This window comes from Passer domesticus, chromosome 12, assembly GCF_036417665.1.
Source record: "Passer domesticus isolate bPasDom1 chromosome 12, bPasDom1.hap1, whole genome shotgun sequence".
NCBI classification, from domain to species: Eukaryota; Metazoa; Chordata; class Aves; order Passeriformes; family Passeridae; genus Passer; species Passer domesticus.
The window spans coordinates 9,048,617-9,069,615 of NC_087485.1; the positions used below are offsets into that span (position 1 = coordinate 9,048,617).

General features: G+C 39.7%; 1 protein-coding gene across 4 annotated transcripts in view; it reads left to right on the forward strand.

Annotated features, from left to right (window-relative positions):
• Positions 1 to 20,999, forward strand: part of SLC12A4 (solute carrier family 12 member 4) — a 47,603-nt gene that overhangs the window by 3,629 nt on the left and 22,975 nt on the right. For 3 of the 4 annotated variants that reach the window (XM_064387100.1, XM_064387097.1, XM_064387101.1), the window contains exons 2-3: positions 17,452 to 17,546; positions 18,835 to 18,966. In XM_064387100.1, coding sequence (XP_064243170.1) covers positions 17,452 to 17,546; positions 18,835 to 18,966 — 227 coding nt within the window. Of the gene's footprint in view, positions 1 to 13,897; positions 14,085 to 17,451; positions 17,547 to 18,834; positions 18,967 to 20,999 lie in introns of those variants that run through there. The other variant, XM_064387099.1, reaches the window with a different exon arrangement.

Genomic DNA, 20,999 nt, shown 5'->3' on the forward strand with positions numbered 1-20,999 from the left:
TTGTTGGTGTTGGGGATGCCCCTGATTCGAGATAAGATAAACTGTTTGACTTGAGTGCAGAGTTCAAGTTGCAGGTTGTGGCCTTCTCGAGGTGCGCACAGTTGATTCTGACACATGGATGGATGCACACAGAGCTGCCTGAGCAGTGCCCGTGCTCCAGGCTGTCTGTGCCTTCAAGTACCCCCACCACAGGCTGGGTGAGAAACTGGTTGCAGTTGTTCTGGTGAACCTTCTGCTGGGAAGATTTTATTTTGTCAGCTTGCTATTTGGAGCCTGATTTCAAGGCTTGTTGGGATTGCTCAGTTTGGCTGGATTGGTTGAGGTGACTCAGTAAGGACGTGGCCCTGGCAGAGTGTGCCCATGGCACTGTAGTGTTTATAGCTGCTCTGTAACAGTCTGCAGTGGCTCTGTTGTGCAGTACTCCTTGCACAGTATCTTAGGCTGTTGCTTATGATTCTGGAGGGTTCTTTTTTTGGTTTGATCTTTTTACCGCTGCCTTCATTTGTCATATCTCTGGTTTTGAAGGCTTTTTTTTCCCCCCTGAATTTTGCTTTTTTTAGGACATCTAGTTTCACATCTGCAGATGTGAAACTGTTCTGCAACAGAATTTCTTGTCAACCATTTCCATAAGAAGACATTAGTCAGTGTGCAATAATTTAGCCTTGTCAGATAGCTCCAGTACTTGCTTATGAATAAAATCAGCCTTTTATTTCTAAGTAGGTTCCACTGGCTGCCACTGCTTGTAATAGACTTTGACATCTTTCATTTAGAAAAAGAAGTACAAAGAATTATCCTGTGATCCTATGATAAACATGTGAGCCCTTCTTCATGGATCGTCAGGGATGAGAAATGTGAATTTGGCATCCCCTCTGTCTTTGAAATAAAGCCAGCATATTAGGTTGGGTACACAGGGCAAAAAGAGGGACAGTGGGGTCTGAAAGTGTTTAAAATACCAAATACACTTTGCTTTAATAGAAATCTCAGCTCCACAGTCATTGTGCACCCAGTTAACCAAAGTGTGGCAATATCATGTGTCCTGTGGGAAGTTATTTATCTTCCCTTGACTTTTGTGTGGAAATGAGACACTAATCAGCTTGGTGTCACTAACTAGCTTTGGTCAGCTGCCACCCTTGGTTTTGCCAAGGAATTGCTCTGCTTATGTTGCAGTTATCACATGGCTTCCTCCCAAGCCCAGAGTTCTCTAACCAGGCTTGGGACCTTTACCTCGAGCTTACATTCTGGGTCAGTGTGTTCAGTGTTCTTGTGCAGCAGCAGATTGTGCTGCTCATTTGCAGCGAGCTGCTTTGGAAAATGTGGGTAAAGTTCTGCTGTGATAGCAGTGTGCTTTTACTTTAACCTTCCTGGTTCAGTGCTTTAATGTGTGGTAACTCACTAGTAAAGATTTTTAGTCTTTTGCAAGACTTGAAACTCACATGAAATGTGTCTGAAGATACTTTTAATGGGGACACATAAATCACTCAAAAATTCTTCTTCAAAGTACCTAATTCTTACATGTAGGTGTGTTTTGGCCAAGCTCAGAGATAAGATAAAATGAGTCACGTAATAAATTAGACAGTAGGGTTAAATAGGATGACAGAAACATGTCCAAATTTCATTTAAGTTATCTTAAGAACTTCTGCTGGCAGCAGTGTGGTTAAATGACACTGTTATGGTGGTCATAGTGGAATATTTTTGCATAACCTCTGTAGAACAAGCGTCTTCAGCGTTTTTTGTGTTGTCTAAAAGCTGCAGAAAGAGGTCATAGAGGAGGCAGCCTGGGGTGGAGTTGAGGCAGAACCTCTGAGTTGTTGCAGAGAAAAGAAAGTAATCTGAGAATAGCAATACTGATGTCAGTGAACTGTCTTTTCTGGTGATTTGTTAATTGTTCTCTTACTGAAAAAGACCACATCTTTTTCAGTGTAGTGGCATTTTGATGGGAAGGTTTTTTTTTTTTTTCTGTTCTGCTGGCATCTGGTTTCCCCCTGTGAAAGTATGATGTTCAAATTTGGAAATATTAAAGGTGTCCTGTCAGTGCTAAATATGTCAATATTTGTTTCTTTTCAGAAAGAGTACTTGTGGGATCCACAGCAGTAGTTATGGTTTCAGTGCAGATCCTGAAAGGGGTCTTAGCAGCAGGGTCGTGCTTTAGAAGTCCTGGAAGGTTTTTTATTGTTAGGGATTTTTTTCCTTTTCTTTCTTTTTTATTTTTTTAAATTCTTTTTCTTTCTGTTTGAGCAATCAGCAATTAGCACAGCACTGATTGCTGTGCTAAATTCCAGAATGCTTTTCTCAGCAATACAGGTGCATAGAGGAGTGGACTCTTGCTTCAGATAAGGAAAGATAAGAGTTTGGCATGTGAAAAATGAGAGTGGAAAAGTGCTTTGTGACATAATTAGCTGTTTATAATAGCTGGGTGGGTGAAGGAGGTGGCATATACTTCTTTATACCCTGTAATCAAAGGAATTTTTCTGAGGAGCTCATTTTCCTGGAGCCCATGGTCGATACCTCTAATTTATTTTATTGGCTTGTAGTGTAGTAAGCTTTAAATTGTTAAAATGCTTGTCTAGAAAAACAAAAAAGTTCTTGTTGCTGCATAAACTGCTACTTTTGTCTCCTACTTCTTCTAATTGTGCAGTGGCTTGGACTGAGCTGGAGAGGCTGCAGCTGTCCAGTACCAAGGGGATCGTGGTGCCAGCTGCTGGTGGACAGGAGACTTAGCTAAATATAGGAAAACATGGGCCTTTTTGTGGGTTCTCTGGTATTTCAGTTATTTGAAAAAGCTCTGGGAAGAATCTTTGTGATATGTCTGGGTGATGTGAAAGCAGCTCCCGTACCCGTGTGTGCGTGGGTCTGCATGGTGCAGAAACCCAAGAGAAGATTGTTGAAAAACCCAAACAGCCCTCGGTTGGTCTTTTGCAGCTGCAGATTTTTGGTGTTTTGGAGAACACCTGCATTAAAAGGCTAAGCTTTCTTTTGGCTAAGCCTTCCTTTGTACATGAAAAGACGTGGATTTTCTACCTAATTCTCTCTGCCTGTGCTTGCTAAGCTGCCGTGCGAAACTTGAGTTGAGACTAAGTTTGGGAATTTAGGCAAACAAATTTCCAAATTTTTAATAATGCTGAAGTGATATCTCCCATACAATCTCTGAACTTTCCTAAAGAATTTTAAGTACGTTTTTGGGTGTCTTGTGTTTGTATTACATCTCTCTCTCATGTATAAAATTGATCTCTGTGTGTTATTCAATTTCCCCTTACAAATTTCTTCAGTGTTTCACTTCCTCAAAGAAAATAGTGACATCTGCTTTCTTTTCCCTGCTGCAACAAAATTAAAGCATAAGTTTTTGCGTGCTTTTCAATGTAAAATTTAATTTTGGCTTTTGCTCTAAAGTGTAGAATGAAGACTAGGGTAGTTTGCAGTCCCATTGACTAGGAAATGTAGCTAAACCTAATCAATTTAGCCTTGTAAATGTAGCCAAACCTAAAAACGTATCCTAATAAATGCTGTTGGCTGAGGGTGGAACAACCACCTTGAGACAGATCAGAGTTAGTGATCACTGCCTTGTTTTGAAGTGCAAGTAACAGGATGGGGGATACCCAGTGCCACAGGCAGAGGAAAGCTGCATTTGGTGATTTTTCCCCTTCCAAGACCAAGTTAAGGATTTACATCTGTTTTTTATTGTGATGCAGCAAATAATGTGCAGACTGCTTTAAATTACAGAAAAATTGCTATTAGCATGGAGCGAGATTTCTTTAATCAAAAGGTCCACATCTTTGAGTTGTTGGTTCAAGGTTGCTCTTTAAATAGTTTGTTCTGTGACCTGAATTACAGAGAAAAAAAATGCACCATTTTCAGACATGGTTAAAGCCTATTTGAATTACATTTTAGGGGAGTTTCCTTTGCCTTCAGTAACCTCTGAATTGGAAATTTTGCATCTCTTAATTTTACTAAGCTGATTTTTTATTCTCAGATAATAAAGTTCCAGGATTTTTTTTTTTTGGTTTGATTTAGTAAAACCTCTTTCTTAATTATTAGTTTTCAATAGGCAACTGTTTAAGTGCTGCCAAGTGATCCCTTAGCAATGAGTAGTACTGTTCTTGCTTTTTCAGTTGAGCTGCTTTGGATGATTTCTTTCAGCATGCTTGGATTTTGTCATGCATGGAGGACTGAGCATCTTTCACAGTGGCTGCTGTAGCAATTGCCAAGCAAACAATATTTTGTTTTAAGCAAGCAACATAAAATACATACACAAAAAAAAAATTAGTCTTTTCACAGACTCAAATGCATGACAGTTAATATGTCTGTCTTTAAATTTAAAAGGTCTACGCAAAAATACAGCCCTTACAATGCGTGTAGTGAATTTGAACCTCTCTGGAATTTGAATATGACAACATTTTGTATACTGTAACTGCATATATATCTGTATATATATGTAACTGTGTGTGGAGGCTATTTTGTAGCCTGTTTACTGCCTATTTGTTCCCTATGGCTTTTATTTTAAACACTGTTTCACAAGTTTCAAGCTGTCACTTTTGAACCATAAAAAGAAGCTCCTGGAGTGAATGGAGTAGCATTTTTTTTCCTGACAGGCATTTAATAGGGCTTTAGATTTTGAGGTGGGCTCTAGGTATGGCTTGGAAAAGAAGGTTGTTTACTCTCCAGCAGTGTTAAATCATGTCTGAGCAGCAGAGGTACAGGTCAGAACAGTTCTGGGAATACATTTTCTCAAATTTTTGTTGCAGCTAAAGGTACCAGGTGGAGTTCTTTCTTAATCATCTTTTGATCTTCTTTGTGCTCTGTAGGACAGAGAGATGGAATTTGACATGCAGAATAAAGTGCTAATTGCCCCCAAAAAAGCTTTTACTCAATTAGCTTATGGATGAATGGGGAGTTTGATAACTTGGCAGTTATGCTTTAGACTTATTGGAAATGTAAATGAAATGGCATTTTGCTGAGCAGTAGATGAGAGGCCAGTGCCAGGCAGGGCAGGGGGTGAGGGAGGAGGTGGCTGGGGCTGGTGAAGGGGTGGTTGTCATCCCACCTCTGTACTGAAGGTCACAGTGCTGCTCCAGGAGGCTCCTCTGTGTAAGGCATGGCGTGACAGCATTTCCACAGGTATTCACATTTTGGGTTTGCCTAATCTCTCCAGGGTTTTTGGCCCACAGGTCCATCCTCCTGAATGCAGAATGCTTCATTTGCTCCTTTCTCTCCACCCAAGTGACCTGCATTGTCCTAGAAGCCCAGCTCTTGCATTGATTGGCACGTGGTCTGTGCTGTCATGAGGATGCAATCCATCGATTGCTTTAGGAACGAGAATCAAAGCTGTGAGCTGCTGTTGGAGGCTGGCTGGCAGGGATTGTGTAACCAGATCCTTGCAGGGGAGCAATGCAGAGCTCTGTGTAGGGCAGAGGCGCTCTGTGCTATGGACAGGTTCAAGGTAATTATGCCTCAACAAAAATACACGGTTTTTTCCCCCTGCAGTCTAATTACCAGCCTTCAGTTTCATCTCCTACCAGTAGCCAGCAATTTCTTCTGTTTATCTGAGGGATTTAGAACATCATTCAATCACTGCATTTACCCTCTTATCACGAAGCAGACCATACAACCTTCTGACTTTCACTTCCATGTCAAAGGGAAAAAAGGAGTTTTATGGTGTGCCATTAGAAGCTGCTCATTTGCTGAGTTAAGAAGGGCAAACTTGTTGAGACTTGCTCTTGCATACTTTACATTGCTGATTGCTGCAGTTAAACACAGTTTTTATGCCCTGGAGTATAATTATTTTCCATAAAATTATCTATAGCAATGCTGTTTTATTTTATGGCCCTGTCTCTGTTTGCAAGCTGAGTAGCCCTGAGTTTAGTTACTGTGTGCTAAGTCCACTCTGGATTTCCGTGTAGGAGGTCAGTTCTGAGTCAGGACTAGGAGTAATTCAAGAGGATGGCATAGCTGCTGCTGTCTCTGGTGGAGGACAGCACATTACTGTTTCTCCTCTGCCTTTGCATTCAGGAGCTTTGTCTTGCTGATCCTCTTCTGAATAGTATAATTAATCTTACTTTTTCTACTACTTGCTGTAATATATATTTGTGTCCAGAGCTGACACAAAGGTAGAAGTTTGTTAATTGCCTTGCAGATCTGATTTTAGAACCTCCCGCTCCTGTATCTTTTTGGCTTTGTTCTGCTAAGGTTTTAATGTCCAGTCTGTGATTTCACAATGTGAAGTGTTTGGCAGTAGTACCACTTGACCACTCCCATCCCCTCAACAACATCCCTTCCTTTCCTTTGATTCCTGTTTGTATTCTGCACCCTGTGCTGGGGCATGGCTGTTTTGAGAGCATCACAAGCCAACCCTTGCTTCAGCTCCTGCGTGGAACTTTTGTCTTGTCTTCTTTGTCTAGGCCAACACAAACCACTCACTCTTGATGTGTTTCTGTGTTCCAGGAAATCTGGTGATGATGTCAGGGGTTAATTTATGTGTCATGGTGGCCAATCATGAAAGGAGATAGCTGAGCCATGATTGGTAAATCCCAATTCTGTGTAAGCAGACAGTGGGATGATCATCTGCCTTGTGTTAAGATGTCTTTTAGCACACATGCAAGGAGCTTTAAAGCTCTAACTCAAGGCAACACAGAGAGAATTATTTAATTGCAATATTTTGCCTTTGCCCTTTTAAGACACTGTATTGTCGACCTTTTGGTAGAAGCATGTATTTAGCAGGAGCAAACTCACTATTACACATCTTGGAGTGTTTTCTGACTTAGATTGTGTTCCAGCTGCCTAATTCCTGGCTGGTGAAGCAGAAGAGTGATCTAATGCTGTTGATTGCTCTTTGAAGAGTTTCTCTAAGCTATTGTGTTATACCCACTTGCTCTGATGCTCTTGCAAACAGATGAACTTTCTGTAAAATGATGGTAAAAGCCACTGTGGCTTCTCCAGATATCTAACTACCTCTTGGTCTGTGCTGTGTTATACTGTGGGAAGTGTGTTGTGCTGTTCTGGGAGACTTGTGGGCTCTTTGTAAATGTGTGTCAAAATATTTGCATTTTAGAAGAACAGTGGTTTGCTCTTTATCATGTGCAGTGTCAGATCTCTCTCCACCCTCTGAGACGTTCAGTGGGAAGGAGTTACTCCCTTTACTTGGAGAAGTATCATGCTGACTTGTAATTTCTCTAAGTATTTTGACCAGAGTTATAGTGAGTTTTGGCTGTTTGTAGCACTTCACACTGAAAGGTCATCCTTGGATTTGCTTAACTTTTTTTTTTCTTTTTTCTTCCTCCTCCTTGAAACACCCTCCCCCTTTCCTTTTTCCTTGCCTTAAAAAAACCCCAAACTCTCATGAACTTGGTTTACACATGGAACACAGACTTCTCAAATGAAAGAAATATCTGATGTTCAGCACTTTCTGTATGAGTTAACTGACTGAAAACTAAGGACATTCAGGGTTTCACAATCAGCTTGTAAGTGGTCACCAAAATCTTTCTGCTGTCTTCCAGGAATGGATGATAGCAGATAGATGTCTGTAAATGGCCATTGTGTAGTATGCAATACACAGAATGTACATACATTGAAATATTCAAAGTAATTAAATCTCCTTTCTTCTGTCATTTTCTGCATGTCTGGAGCATATTTAGCATCCTAGCTCTTACCTTATTTCTTTCCAGTTGTTCCCTATAGGAAGTTTTTGAGCTGGTGGCAGTACTGGCTTTTAGTGGTCACTGTTCCCATCTGCTTTCTCTCACTCCAAGGTTTGTGCCCGTGCAATTGTATTTTTTTTTTTTATGTGTTGAGCTGGAGGAGGGAACAGGTACGTCCAAAATGGTGGTGTGTGTTTTTTGGGCTTTTTTTCTGTTCTCTCTTTTGTGCTGTGAAGCCATGGTCAGTTGAACATGTATAGGGCTGAAAAGAATTTTCTGTTTTTGGTATCAGAAAGAAAGTTGAATATGAGTTGAATATTGCATGGAATCTGCATACTGGTCTCATAGATGTATTTTGCAGTCCTTCAACAAAGAAAGTGAGAACATCTTACAGCAAGATAAGAGGCTTTTCCTGAGGCAGGGAAAATACCAGAATGCTGCTCCCTCTATTTTGATAGAAGGTGTGCTGTATCTGAGGTGCCCTCATGCATGTGAAGGGATGGAGTTTCAGGAAGGATAATTGTGAGAAATGGTTTTGGAGTCATTCCACATGAAAGAACCTCTGAAGTGGATTACGGTGAAATAAAGGTTGTTTTTATAGTGTTTTTTTTTCATCTGGCAGTGACAGGTTATATTATGAAAGCTCCCAAGTGATGCGAGTTCCTAAATCCAATCTCTCAAAAGTGACTTGGCATCTTTAATTACACAGGTATTCCTGGTGACTGCACCTACCTCAGCATGTAGATAAGTCTTGGTGAGGTGTGTGCTGGTATGCAGAGAATCTCCTTGTGGATGGGCAGAATGGTGGGGGCTCTGGTAATTATGAAGTGCTTAGAATCAGTAAGTTAGTATTTCTTGTGTGTCTTATGTAAACCCCCCATTTCATCCTGCTGCTGCTAGGTTTTTTTGTGATCTCATGTGTGGTTCATCCATTAATGGGTCATCCAGTGTATTGAAGATGGAAAGAATCAGATCACTTGAAAGCTGAAATGCCTGCAGGGCTAACGTCACAGAGCTACACTTGTGGTGGCACTAGCAGGTTTAAAACCCTGTCTGGTTCCACACTCAGCAAGCAGCAGATTTGTGGCACGCTTTTCTTAGTGTGCAAACAACTGCAATGTGCCTCTTGAGTGTGGCTGGGCTTGGATTTCACAAGTAGCATTTTCACTAAGATCCTGATATTTGTGTATTTTCTCGGTGTTGAAAGGATTATAATGCCAGGATTATATCAGTGTCAGCTTAACTTACTGTAAGGACCTCTTGCTTCTTGGAAGAGATCAGTCCAATTCAGCATTGCAGCCAGCACTCTGTCAGAGCAGGTAAAAACAGTTCTTTTGGAAATACAACATTATTAAAGTTGACCAATCCTCAAGACTTCACAGAGGAAGCATTTACTAAAGTATGTGCTAAGAGCTGGAAGAATAATGGTAAACCAAGTTACTGAAAATGTCAAAGAACTATTGCTAAAGGGTAAGTATTTTATGTTGATATTAGCACCTACAAAGAATTTTAAGTGTTCTGAAACTATCAATGTATCTTAACTGAAAAATAAAGTCATAATACTTTCTGAAACACAGGGTTATTAAATTGTTAAATCCTTCGAGTTGTGTAGGGTCAGACAACTTGATGGGTAAGGCTGTTCTCTAATCTAGTTTTGAAGAGTACAGTAGAAGTCTTCACAAATGTTTATCTAGGGATAAATCTAAGATCTGTGCTTAATTGTATACTTAATTTTGTACTCTGCTCCAGCCTATCTGTTGCATAGGATGTTGTCTGGGTAAGTTTTGGCTGTTCCATTCAAGCAAAGCACAAGCAAGTGCCTTCTTTTAAACTCTGAACTGGTTCAGAGGAATGACTATATTATCAATAATACAGCTTTTTATTTTAGTTTTTGGGTATAATTATGCTTTTTATGACATCACTGTTGCTGATAATAAATGCGTACTGTAGTTAGTAATAAGTCTTAAGAATCACAGCTTTAACAGTTGGATAAAATCCAGTAAACTCAAAACTATATTGACAGTGTCAATTAACAGTGAAGTAAATAATGTTATTATAGTGAACGAACAACATATACTATTAACATGAGCACAGATGTCAGTAGTCTGGTGTTTAAGCTGCAGTTTCTGATGGGAATTGTGTCTGGAACAGGGATGTGAGTGTTCAGTGAAACTGATTGTTTGAGCCTGTGTTTCAAGTACAGAGGATCTCAGAGCTCTCCAGGGAAAGGTCTGTCCTTTCATTCTGCAGTGCTTCCCTCTCATAAGCCTCATTGTTGTGTGGGTTCTTATCTAGTGTGGCTTTGACCTTTATTTTCATGAAATACTGGGATTTTACAGCTGGGATTTACAGCTTGTGCTTTCTGCCACCTTCAGTGAAAATGACCTGGTAGCCCAAGGTCTTGTGTGAGCTGGCATTAACAGATTTCAATTGGTTATTTCATTAGCAGTGCCTTATTTGTAGTGTGAATGAGTTTTGTCTAACTAGATGCAATAGTGGTTATTTCCTGTTTCTCCTATTTCTGGTGTAAATACAATAATCCTATTAAAAAACCCTCCACACCTAAACCAGCCCAGCCTCAAAACAAGAACTTAGTGGAGTTTTCAAAACATTTTGAGAAATGTTTTTTTTTCCTGAGCTTGGAATGTCACTTTGCTACTTTTGTCTTTTTCCTACTGCAAAATAAAGGAATTATTGTTTTCAGTTCTTAAAAATATGAAAGTTAAATCCTGACTTTCAGTTTTTTCATGAAAAAGTGTTTTGGGTGCTACTGACTACTTTGTAGCTAAAGGGAAAATAAGTATTCCTCATTATCAGATCCCATGTTGCCAGCTGCCTGTTCTGCTGCCATAAATGAGTTTGTAACCAGAATTTTCATCTTAGAAATTCTTTGTGTTTCTGGCTAGTTGTGTGTTGTCCATGGAGAAACAAGTATTTCTAATAGTCTGTCATTTTTATTATTGCTTAAAGTTATCTTTATTTTGGACTGCTGCTGATGTTGGATTAGGATTTTTGCTAAATTGTTGAAAGTAGTTTAAGAAAAGAAGCAATGTCTGATTTTTGTTAATGAAATGTCAAGGTGGCGATATCTGCAAATTGTGCATTAAATTATTCGGTATAGTCTCATGAATGAGCCAAGAAAAATATTCCATAACAGTTCTGAGAATGAATGAGTTTTGTTTAGTCCAAACACATGTGAGAACCACATGAATAGAAGCAGACTTGGAATGTATTTGAAATCAAATTGTTGTCTGCATGTTTCTTAGGTTATGCTAGAAGGACTTGGTTGCTGGGATGTGCAAATCCCTGGGTTCTTGGACTGCTGGCAGAGTCCAGGAAGCTTGTTGAGGATTTTCTGTTTCTCAGCAATACCCAGACCTGCAGGTCTTGATGGCCTGTGAGTGATGAGCACTGTGAACATCTCACAGCCTTTGGGAGGAGCAGCATGAGCATGATCCTCAGTGACATCTGGGAAACTGTGTCTCAAGAGCTGTAAAAAACAAACCAAATCCCCAAAGTGTGATGAAAATGGACCTGGACAACTTTTTATATTAAACTTTATCCATAAGGCTGTGAACAAATGCCCTCAAAATAATCTGACTAATAAAACCTGATTATGCAATAATTTCTGTTTGGAGCAATGGGGCAATCCCATTGTTTCTCCTTTTTTTTTTTTCTAATAGAATACCTAACGTGGGTGTGTTAATTTACTTCTAGGTCTTGTGAGAACAGTTAGATATAGCAAACATATTTTGATTTTGTGATCAAAAATCAAAGTAAATTGTGTCTTAATTGCCACTTGTGTAGAAATTTGCAGAACATACTGGCGCATGAAAATCTGAGAAAGCACAAATAAATCACACAGAACTAACTTGCTTTCTGAAGTGGGATACATTTTGCCTGTATCCCTTATTTTGCCTTAAAACATCTATAAATCAGGGTTTTATTTGGGTTTTATTTAGGTTAGGCTCTCTTTAGAGGTAATTTGCAGCGTATCAAGGTGCATGCACAGGAGAGGCACTCCAGGGGTCAGCTAATTGAGCCATCTCCTTCTGAGTGAGAAGTGAGCCTGTGTGATTAGTTGGCTTTAACAGCCTGCTGTTAGATTGCTTATATTAAAGGAAACCTGCAGCAACTACTTGGGTATCAACTCTGATTTCTAATCTTAGGTTCCAGTGTTACTGGTAGATGAAATCTTATAAGTATGAATTTTTTTTGTTGTAGTTAAAAAAAAAAAAAAGGCAGATCAAGTAGTGCTCCCTGTGCATGAAAATGGCTCAATTTGTGCCCTTAACTATCACAGGTTTTGTAGCCAGTAATACTTGTGAAATAGTGTCTGAATAACAGCAAAATGTGGTGTTAGCTGCTAGACAGGCTATTTCATCACAGTGTTTGTTACTGTGGTGGACTCAAAGGAGCCTGTACATGCATAGTGCAATTACAAGTGAGATACTAACTTTTACACTGCTCCAGAAATTAAATTACATTGAGGGTAGGAGTGTTGGGCTGTCTTTGAGCTGGTTTTCTAGGAAATACCTGCTGTTTGTTGGTTATAAAGGGGTAAATAAACCAACATGTTTATTGGTCAAGCTGAGCATTTCAGTTCCAGCTCTGACTTGAACTCTGATTCATACTGAAATTATCTGAAGAAATTTAGTCCCTCACTTAAGACTTGATACTTGAGGCAGGGAGGATTGTGGCAGCCCTGTGTGCCACCCTCATCTGTCACAGCAGTGTCTGGAGCTTTGTGCAGCTTTCCTGCCTCCAGAGTGTTGGAGGCTGTGTTCCTCCTGAGATGCTGGGAGCAGGCTGTGTGTGCCTCTGCCAGCTGGCATGAGCTCTGCTATGATGTGCCTGGAGCAGCAAAGTGGCAGAAGTTTGTTATCAAAGTTCAGCCCTCTTCAGAATTTGCTTTTTCTTTAATGTTTTAACCTTGCTGTAGCTTAATTGGCATTGCTCTGTTCACTTTGTTGTCTGTGTGGGTGAGACTAAAGCTCTGTCCATCTGTGCCTTCAGCACGTCTTAACTTGCCAGGTAGATGAAGATTCCATAAGAAGTAGGTGAGCATCTCTGGGTTAGTCATGTCCTGATGAAAGAATCTGTAGTTTTTTTAAAGATGTACTAATTTCCGCTTCTTTATCTGAATATGATGAAGCAGGGGAGTGGTGGTTTTTTGTAAGGGTGTTTAGAAACTGGCAGTAGAGAGAAATAAAACCTTGACAGGTCAAGTCATGCAACTGCTGTTGCCACCTTCTCAATGATTATTTTAGTCTGGCAGAGTAGGCCTTATCATTGTGAAGCTTCCTGGTCTTTTCTTTACAATACTGTATAAAGTATGTATCACTGTGCCTAATTGTTCAGCTTTCATTTATCCTCACTAATCTGCCTTTTAGTTACTTTCATGTATGCCTTTTGTTTGTAATTGTCTCTAAATTCTGGATTTCATCTCTCAGTTACTTAAGGAAACACAATGGCTTGCACAAAAGGCTTGCATTCAGCATGCTCAAGCAGTGAAACTGTTTGTCTGGCCTAATCCTCTTCCAGAAGGAGAGCAGTAACATGTCCTCCGTGTTCTTAATACTTTTTTTTTAAATTTTTTTTTTTTTTTTATTTTTAGTAAGGACAACATTAACCTTTCGGAGAACAAAGTAAAGCTAGTCAGTAGAATATCTGCTACAGTTTAGTCACAGTGTTTTTTCATGGCTGTGACGCAAAAGTTTGGACATCCATTTATTGCTTTTGTTGTGTTTCCTGAGCTTCTTGTGTTTGAATGTGTGGGAGCGTGCACACTTGAGAGTTTTAGGTTTTGTTCCATGGGTCATCTCTGATGTTTTAAGGAACTCAGGTGATCCACAGGATGAGGAACTTGTTCCCTGGACCTGCGCCCACATCTGAGTAGGGGACAAGAATGTTCGGGGAACTCTGCTGAAGATGTTTAGATAAACTGTATAGTTGATGTGGTGTTTGTAAATAGAATTATCTGGTTTGGAAGAGAACTGGTAGCATTCAGAAATATTCAAAATTCAGAAATAAAATGCCTTAATTATTGAAAGATAATGAAGACTGAGGAGCAATGAAACAAGTGAAGAGGAAACATTAACCTGCTTGGAATACAGCTTGAATACATCAAAATTTGAGATTAATTAGGGACTAAGGCAAATAAATTATTCTCTGTTGCAGAGTATTTAGCTCCCTCTTTGAGAAATGTTCCTTGCAAATCAATCTTGCATGATGAAAACTAACACCATAGCTACTGGCCAGGACCAAAGACTTGATAACTAAGGATGAGGAAAACTGTGCGCATGTCACAGGATGGTGCCTGCCCCGGAGACTCCGTGCTGCAGGATGTGAACTGTCCTGGGGTGAAGCTGGGGCCAGAATTCCCCAGAGTAGCTTTCCGAGGTCACATCCGCTCCCTCCCCAAACTGATGGAGATAACGCCCTCCTCCCGTGCAAGTAAGTCTCTTTGAAGCTGCTGCTGTTGCTCACTGGCACAGGGAATCAACTGGAGAAAGTTTTTCCTTGCAGTGTGGTTCCTGCCCTGTGCTGCAGCCTGGTGTGTTTTGTTGAAGTGCAGTTGTGATTGTTGTTGGGGAAATGGTGATTTGCTGGAGGTTTTACTCCTGAAATGGAAACACAATGTGAGAAGAGAGAAAGTGAGAGGAATGCTTTGGTTTAGAACATGTGCATAAAGACGAGATTGCATTGAATGTGCAGCTGTAGTGGAGGTGATTTTTGGCTGTCATTTAATTAGCTGTATTGAAGTTAGCAATGTAGTAGCTTGAATTAGCACACATCTCTGCAGCTCCAGTTCTGCTTATTGGGGGTGTGGAGCTAGGATGTCATTGTGAAGAACTTGCATATAAACTCACACTCCTTCACTTCCTACAGTGTTTGAGAGGGACTTTAAAGTGGCACTTCATTAGATCAGCAGGAAAGTTCACTTTTATTTTTGCATTGTCTGCAGTAATTCATATGTATGTTATTTCAGGACAATGGAGGTAGTGCTGTGAATGTGGTAAAAAGCCAGTTGTACTTTTTTTTCCTCTATCATCTGAACCATCAAGAAGAAAATGTGCTCTAGCAATTGCAAAATCAATACTATATTTCCAGTCACTAGTTCTACTGAATTTCCTATTCAGTTTGGGCTTCCTGTGTGCAGGATGGTGTATAAAGCCAGCATGCCAAGGGGTCAAATTCAGAAGGACAGTTTAATGGGAAGGGTCTGAGTGATAATTGAACATATAAATGAAGAATGAGAGAGAAGATGGAAGCTCTTTAGAGAGAGAGAGAGGTCTTCTGAACAGATCAGTTGTGAAAAATTCACTGGTGGTAAAATGAAGATGCATCTGAAAAATAATAACAATCAAGTTGAATATTCATTTTAAGATACTGGTCTTTATCAGGCTCAAGGAGATGGTATGAATCTTAACTAACTAAGGAGAGGTTATGTGGATTATGGTAACGAGGGCATTTTGAAAGAGCAAAAGAATTATCATCTTGCTTAAAAAACTGAGATTGAATGTATGAATGTATTTTGGCAACAGTGGAATTTTGTACATAAAATGGTTGAGAGTTTCTCCAAGTGTTATAAGTAAAAGAACACCCTGACTTGAGGCAGTGATAAAGTAGGGTTCCCAATGGAAGGAGGAAAGCGAAGGCAGCAAAGAATTGCTTTAAAAATCATTCAGTGATAAAAAAATTCCCAGGCTGATATTCCAAACATTGTCACCAGAGCCAGTATATAGGATTTCCTGTATAGTGCATAATATAGGAATTGAGGAAACAAACCAAAATTGCTCATGACCTTGCTAAGTTTAATAAATGTAATGGAGAAGATACTGCAGAGACCAGGTATAGAAGAATCAAGCGGACAGTGTTTCTGTTGATGTCATAATTTGCACCATCATTTGTGTCCAATTTAATAAGTAAAAGGTGTATGGCAGATAACTCCATTTCCTCAGCAAAAATTGTAAATGTACTTCAACCACAACAGGATGGGGGGACTGTAGCACACACTGCAGCAAAATTGATCTGGTATATTCCAGTATAAGCATAACAAATACAGCAAGCAAGCAGCTTTTGCAGATTTTAACCTTTGCTAAAGTTGATAACGGTTTGATTTTGATGCTGTGTTGTTAAGCTTATTGGTGTTTTTCTAGTAATGTAAAAAATTCTACAATTACAGCAAAGTGAGCATCACTTATGTGTAGGTGGGGTCAGCAAATAAGCTGAGCCCCCTTGTTCAAGGCAGCTGCTCATTAACAATTTGGGGTTAGTTGTCAGAGCTGTGAGAAGGGCACTAGGCACATAAACACAGTAGGCTGCTCTTTTCATATATTTTGGTCATCTAAGTATTTACTTACAGAAGCTTAAAAATCCCTCTGTTCTTTGTGAATATTGTTTTTCCAACAGTTTTGGTCAAAGCACCTGTCAGCAATTTCCAGAAAATTGTGCTGCTTTCCATGCATGCCTTCCCCTCAGTAAGAGTAGGACTGAATGTTCTCATAATTTTTCGGCTTATAACAATTACTTTTGTAACAGTGTGGTTTGTGCTGATCACTGTATGTAGTGGAGGACTCTCCTCTTTGCCTGTTAGGTTAATTTTGTAAGTTGGATCAAATTTCAAAATGCAGAGAGATTTTCACTTGAATTGTATTACAATATTTTAGTGTAGCCTTGTTGAATTGATTGCTGTAATAATTGAAAAGATGCATGCAAAAATCCAGATGTTTAATTTCTTGCTTTTGGTGTATTCAGTGTAGACTATTTAACTTGTAGTATTTTCATTTGAGATAATGATGTCTTTTTCTTTCATTTTTAATTTCTGTAGTGGTTACATCTTTTGTAAATACAAAAAGGTATTCCTTGGATTAATCCTCTCTTAAGGAGATGCTCTTGGAAATAATTCATTTGTATTGGCTGGAAGAGCAGGGAGTGAAGAGGTACAGGCAAAAGAGAAGAATTTTTGTTTGTTGAGCAGAAGGTAATGGGAGACTTAGGTCCAAGAACTTATTTTGAAGATGGAAATTAATTTAATTTTTTTCCCCCTCAGAGGTTGTTTTAAACTATAGTGCCCTTGGTTGTGGCTTTTTTTTTGGTTTGTTGTTTTTTTTGGTTTTTTTTTTTTTTTTACTACTCACTACAGAAAACTCTACAGATCTTCTATGTTCTTTTTTTTTAAATATTGTTCATTGCATATGGGAATGCTCTGATTTTAATGTATATTATATTAGGTTTTAATATAAGAGTATAAGAGGAGCTTGAAGAATGTGCATCTTGAATGTCCAAAACACAGTAAGGGTGTTGAATGTCTGGGGATTAGTGGGCATAGTGAATAACAAACAGCATTTAAGAACTAAAAAGGTGCTTTCAGGGCTGTTTTGTATTGTCATTACTAGTCTTTGAAAAGTTCAGTCTTACTAAATGTACTGAACTGGGTTGGACACACAGCTCAAAGGATGCTGTTGTCATTAGGAGTAATTTCTAAATGCACAGGAGCTGTCCCAGTGCTTGCCACCTTTCTATATAAAAACAGTTACAGAAGTGAGCACACACAAGGCATATATAGCATTGTTGCTGTGATCCCACTTGTAAATTTTATTTTGAGGTGACTTCTTGTTCTATTTTAATGAAACAGAGGAGTAGAAATAGAAATAACTCTACCTTGAGAGTAACACCTTTGATATTATTAACATTGCATGACTTGAGATACTAAAAAGAAACATGTTCAATTAATGAAATGAGTTTTTTCCCTACAGATTCTTCAAGGTCACAGTATCATTTTGTGGTTATCAAAACCTGCTTCTTTTTTTCTTCACAGGTCATGGCAACCATAAAGAAAACAGTCCTTTCCTGAACAGTTCAGAAGCTGGCAAGGGAGGCGACTACTATGACAGAAATCTGGCCTTGTTTGAGGTAATTTCTAGCTGTTTTTTGTACTTCTAATTTGTGATCTAATTTGTGATTTGTGATCTTCCATGATGGGAGGGGTTGAGCACATCTTTCTCCCCCACATGCCTTTTTGTGGGTGTCAGGGGCATCAGCAGACAGGGACATCCTGTGTGGTGACAGAGCTCAGGTGTGGTGACAGCTGGGTCTGTGAGGCAGAGTTACAACTCTGTATAAATGTGAACATTTGGAATTAAGGAGGGGCAGGCACTCCTGCTGGAGGCCTTTTCCATAAGCACGGGACCACACCAGGTGTGCAGGCACTAAGTAGAGGGAGGAGGCACCAGGATCCCAAAGGCCATGCTGCTGTGCTGAGCAGGAGGTACATGTTATCTCAGCCCCTTTCTGGAAGGAATTGTAATCAGGTTTTTAAACATATCAACTGCAGGTCAGATCACAGGAAGGAATGAGAAAAGGGGTGCTTGGCTCATGTCATCCCTTTAGGGATGATCCCATAGGGCTCAGTTTCTGCATCATGTACAAAGCACATATGCTACTGATCATACCAAAAACTGTTCAAGGTGATATCTGAAGATATGATAAAGCTGCAGACAATGAAATCTTTCTCAATTGTTTTTTATTTCCTGTGTGGAAAGTTGTTTCTCTTCACCATGCAGTTCCTTATTGTGCTAGCAGACATGCAAGACTTTAATTTGAAAGGGAAATGGAATGGTTTTTTTCTGGGTCTCTTTTCATCCCCTCTGCCCCAAAACCAGAAACAGAAATTGGATGGGATGAATATAAAGGTGGCAGGCCCTCCATATGTGTGGCTTTTGGGAATTTTGTCTAGATCCACATGAATTAGATAACATAGTTTGGAAAATGTAATAAAATCATCAGACTGAATACATGTCTACAATAAGCAGAGTTTAATCACTAAATCTCTAATTTGTTTGGCAGCTTGACCTTTTAAAAAGTATATCTGTTGATGTAAGTTGACATCAGAGATACATGCAAGCTACACATTCATTTTCTCACAGTTCTAAGGCTCAGACTTCATTGCTTTTCAGCACCTAAGGAGAATGTCTGCACCATGTGAATCATTTTGGCCTTTTCCTATCAGAGTTGCCTTCCTTTCAGAAAATTAAAACCTCTCACCAGTGGCTGAGGCACAGTGAAATACTCTTGTCATTTCCTGGATGATTTTTCTGGTGTGTTCCCTGGTGGCCTCAGGCATGCCCAGGAAGGTGTGATCCCAGCCACTCTTCAGCAATGCTGTGAACTGCAGAAGTTGACTTGTTGTCTTCTTCCACAGGAAGAACTTGATATACGACCAAAAGTGTCATCTCTGCTTGGCAAGTTGGTCAACTACACAAATCTTACTCAAGGTGTCAAGGAACATGAAGAAGCAGAAAATACTGATGGAGCGAAGAAGAAAGTATCAAAAGTAAGTGAAGATTCTCTCCATGGCCAAAACTGATGAATGGGATGACTCCCTGTGTGATTTTTGGGGCCTCCCTGCTGCTTGTTCTTAACCTCTCTCAGGAGCCATGACAATGGTGCAAAGAAATGCCATAGAAACTGTTACAGAGAGCTGGGGTGGTTAAAACTGTGCACTGCAGTGCCATTCCCTATGCTTGGTGTGGATTTAGATAAGAAAACTTTTAGTGGACTACAAATAAAAACTAAACAACCCCCCAGCTTTTCCCTAGTGCTGTTTTAGCTGCCCTGATCTGACACATCTCTACAAGGCTGGTAGGTAATGACACAGGGTTTGCAGGAGACAACACCTGTCTGGAGTGGAGGGTGGAGGTCAGATTGGACACCCTGGGGCAGCTCAGGAGTCATGCTGGTGTCAGGCACTTAGGCAACTGAATTCTGCCCCAAAGCATCTGCATTTAGATGGCTGGCCCATGGGGCTGGCCCTGGAGGGCCTGCAGCAGGTGAGGTTGGATTGCTGGTAGTTGATTTCCATCAGGAGGGCAGTGTTTAACTGCTCCTCTCTCCTCTGGCAGGGCTGCAGGTGCTTTGGTTACTGCTGCACCTGCAAGTGGTGTGCTTGCATTTTATGGCTGGCAGGCATGTCAGTTTGTTTACAAGTTCTGTCAAAAGAAAGGTTTCCAAAAAAGCTGAGATAGCACTTGGATTCTGCAGGTTTTCTGGCACTGCCCTACAAAGCTTGAGCCATTTCAGAGAGAGATGGCAGTGATAATGTTGCAAAGCAATAGTGCTCTCAAGAAACATGCATGTTACCCCATGCTGAATGCCCTTACTCACACTCCAGTTCCTTACTCTGCAGTTTTACACTGGGGATAACAAAATTGTTTTGTCAACGTGAAGCTGAAAATTCAATTTTATTTGAAACCACATCCACTAAAAGTGCTGCAATATTGTGGTTAATTTTACATCATGACAGGACTGAGCTAAGGTCACCTGGGTGAAGTAGCTGCATTCTGGTCCTATAAGCTGACATTTAAAAAGTAATTTAAACATTTTAATTATGATTTTCTTTTGTGTGGTACTTGCTATTATACTAATGGCTGAGTCTTGTCCAAAGCTTTTACCTTCACATTACTAATAGGGAATGTCAGCTGCATCTCTGTTTTAGCATGCTTTTGGTGGGAATAGTGTCAGGCATCAGCTGCTAATATGGTATTATTGCATAATCTAAAATAATTTTCATCCTCTTGCTATCAGAAGCAGATTGGTTATTTCTCTGACAAAAGCAGAATGGTGAAGGATACAACAGATACAGTTGTTGTGATTTTGAGGAAGTTCTGATCACTTTTGTTCTTTATTTCCATATTAATTGCCTGACCAGAATACCAGGGCAAGATGCAGAGCAGTCTGCAAGCTAGTCCCTTGCTTCCCTGATGGAAAAAGGATTGGGAGAATTTGGCAATGGGACTGTAGTATCCATTTGGTTAAAGCAAATGCATATAAAACTTCACAGGGTAAAAATGGGCCAAATACCAGAAAACTGAGAACTTGTTTTCAATCCCAGGTAGAGTACCATGCATGGTATGGTATTAATATTTTTGCACTTAGGTATGATTCATGCTTGCATGTTTTCAAGCTGTTTACTGCCATTAAAAAGGTCTATTATCTTTATAAAGCTTTACTTCTATGGCAAAATGGAGTTCAGGTTTAATAACTGTGTTTTCCTGAATTATGCTTTCCCATGTCCCAAAAATGTGTGTTCACAGACTTTTCAGATGTTTCTTGTAGGATGGGTTTGGTGACCTTTCCAAAAGTGACAGTATCATGCTGTATTAATATCTCAGTGTTTTCTGTGTAAACACTGCAGTTTCCTTTGGCAAACCTTTGTCTGCATGTCTGTCTCTGAGATAAATTTCATCAGCTGCAATATCATAACTGCAGCTTGAATTTCTTCTCCCTCTCTTGCCATGAGCAATATAAAATTTTGAACATCATGCAGAATATAAGACTACTGAAAACCTTGGCCAATAATTATAACCA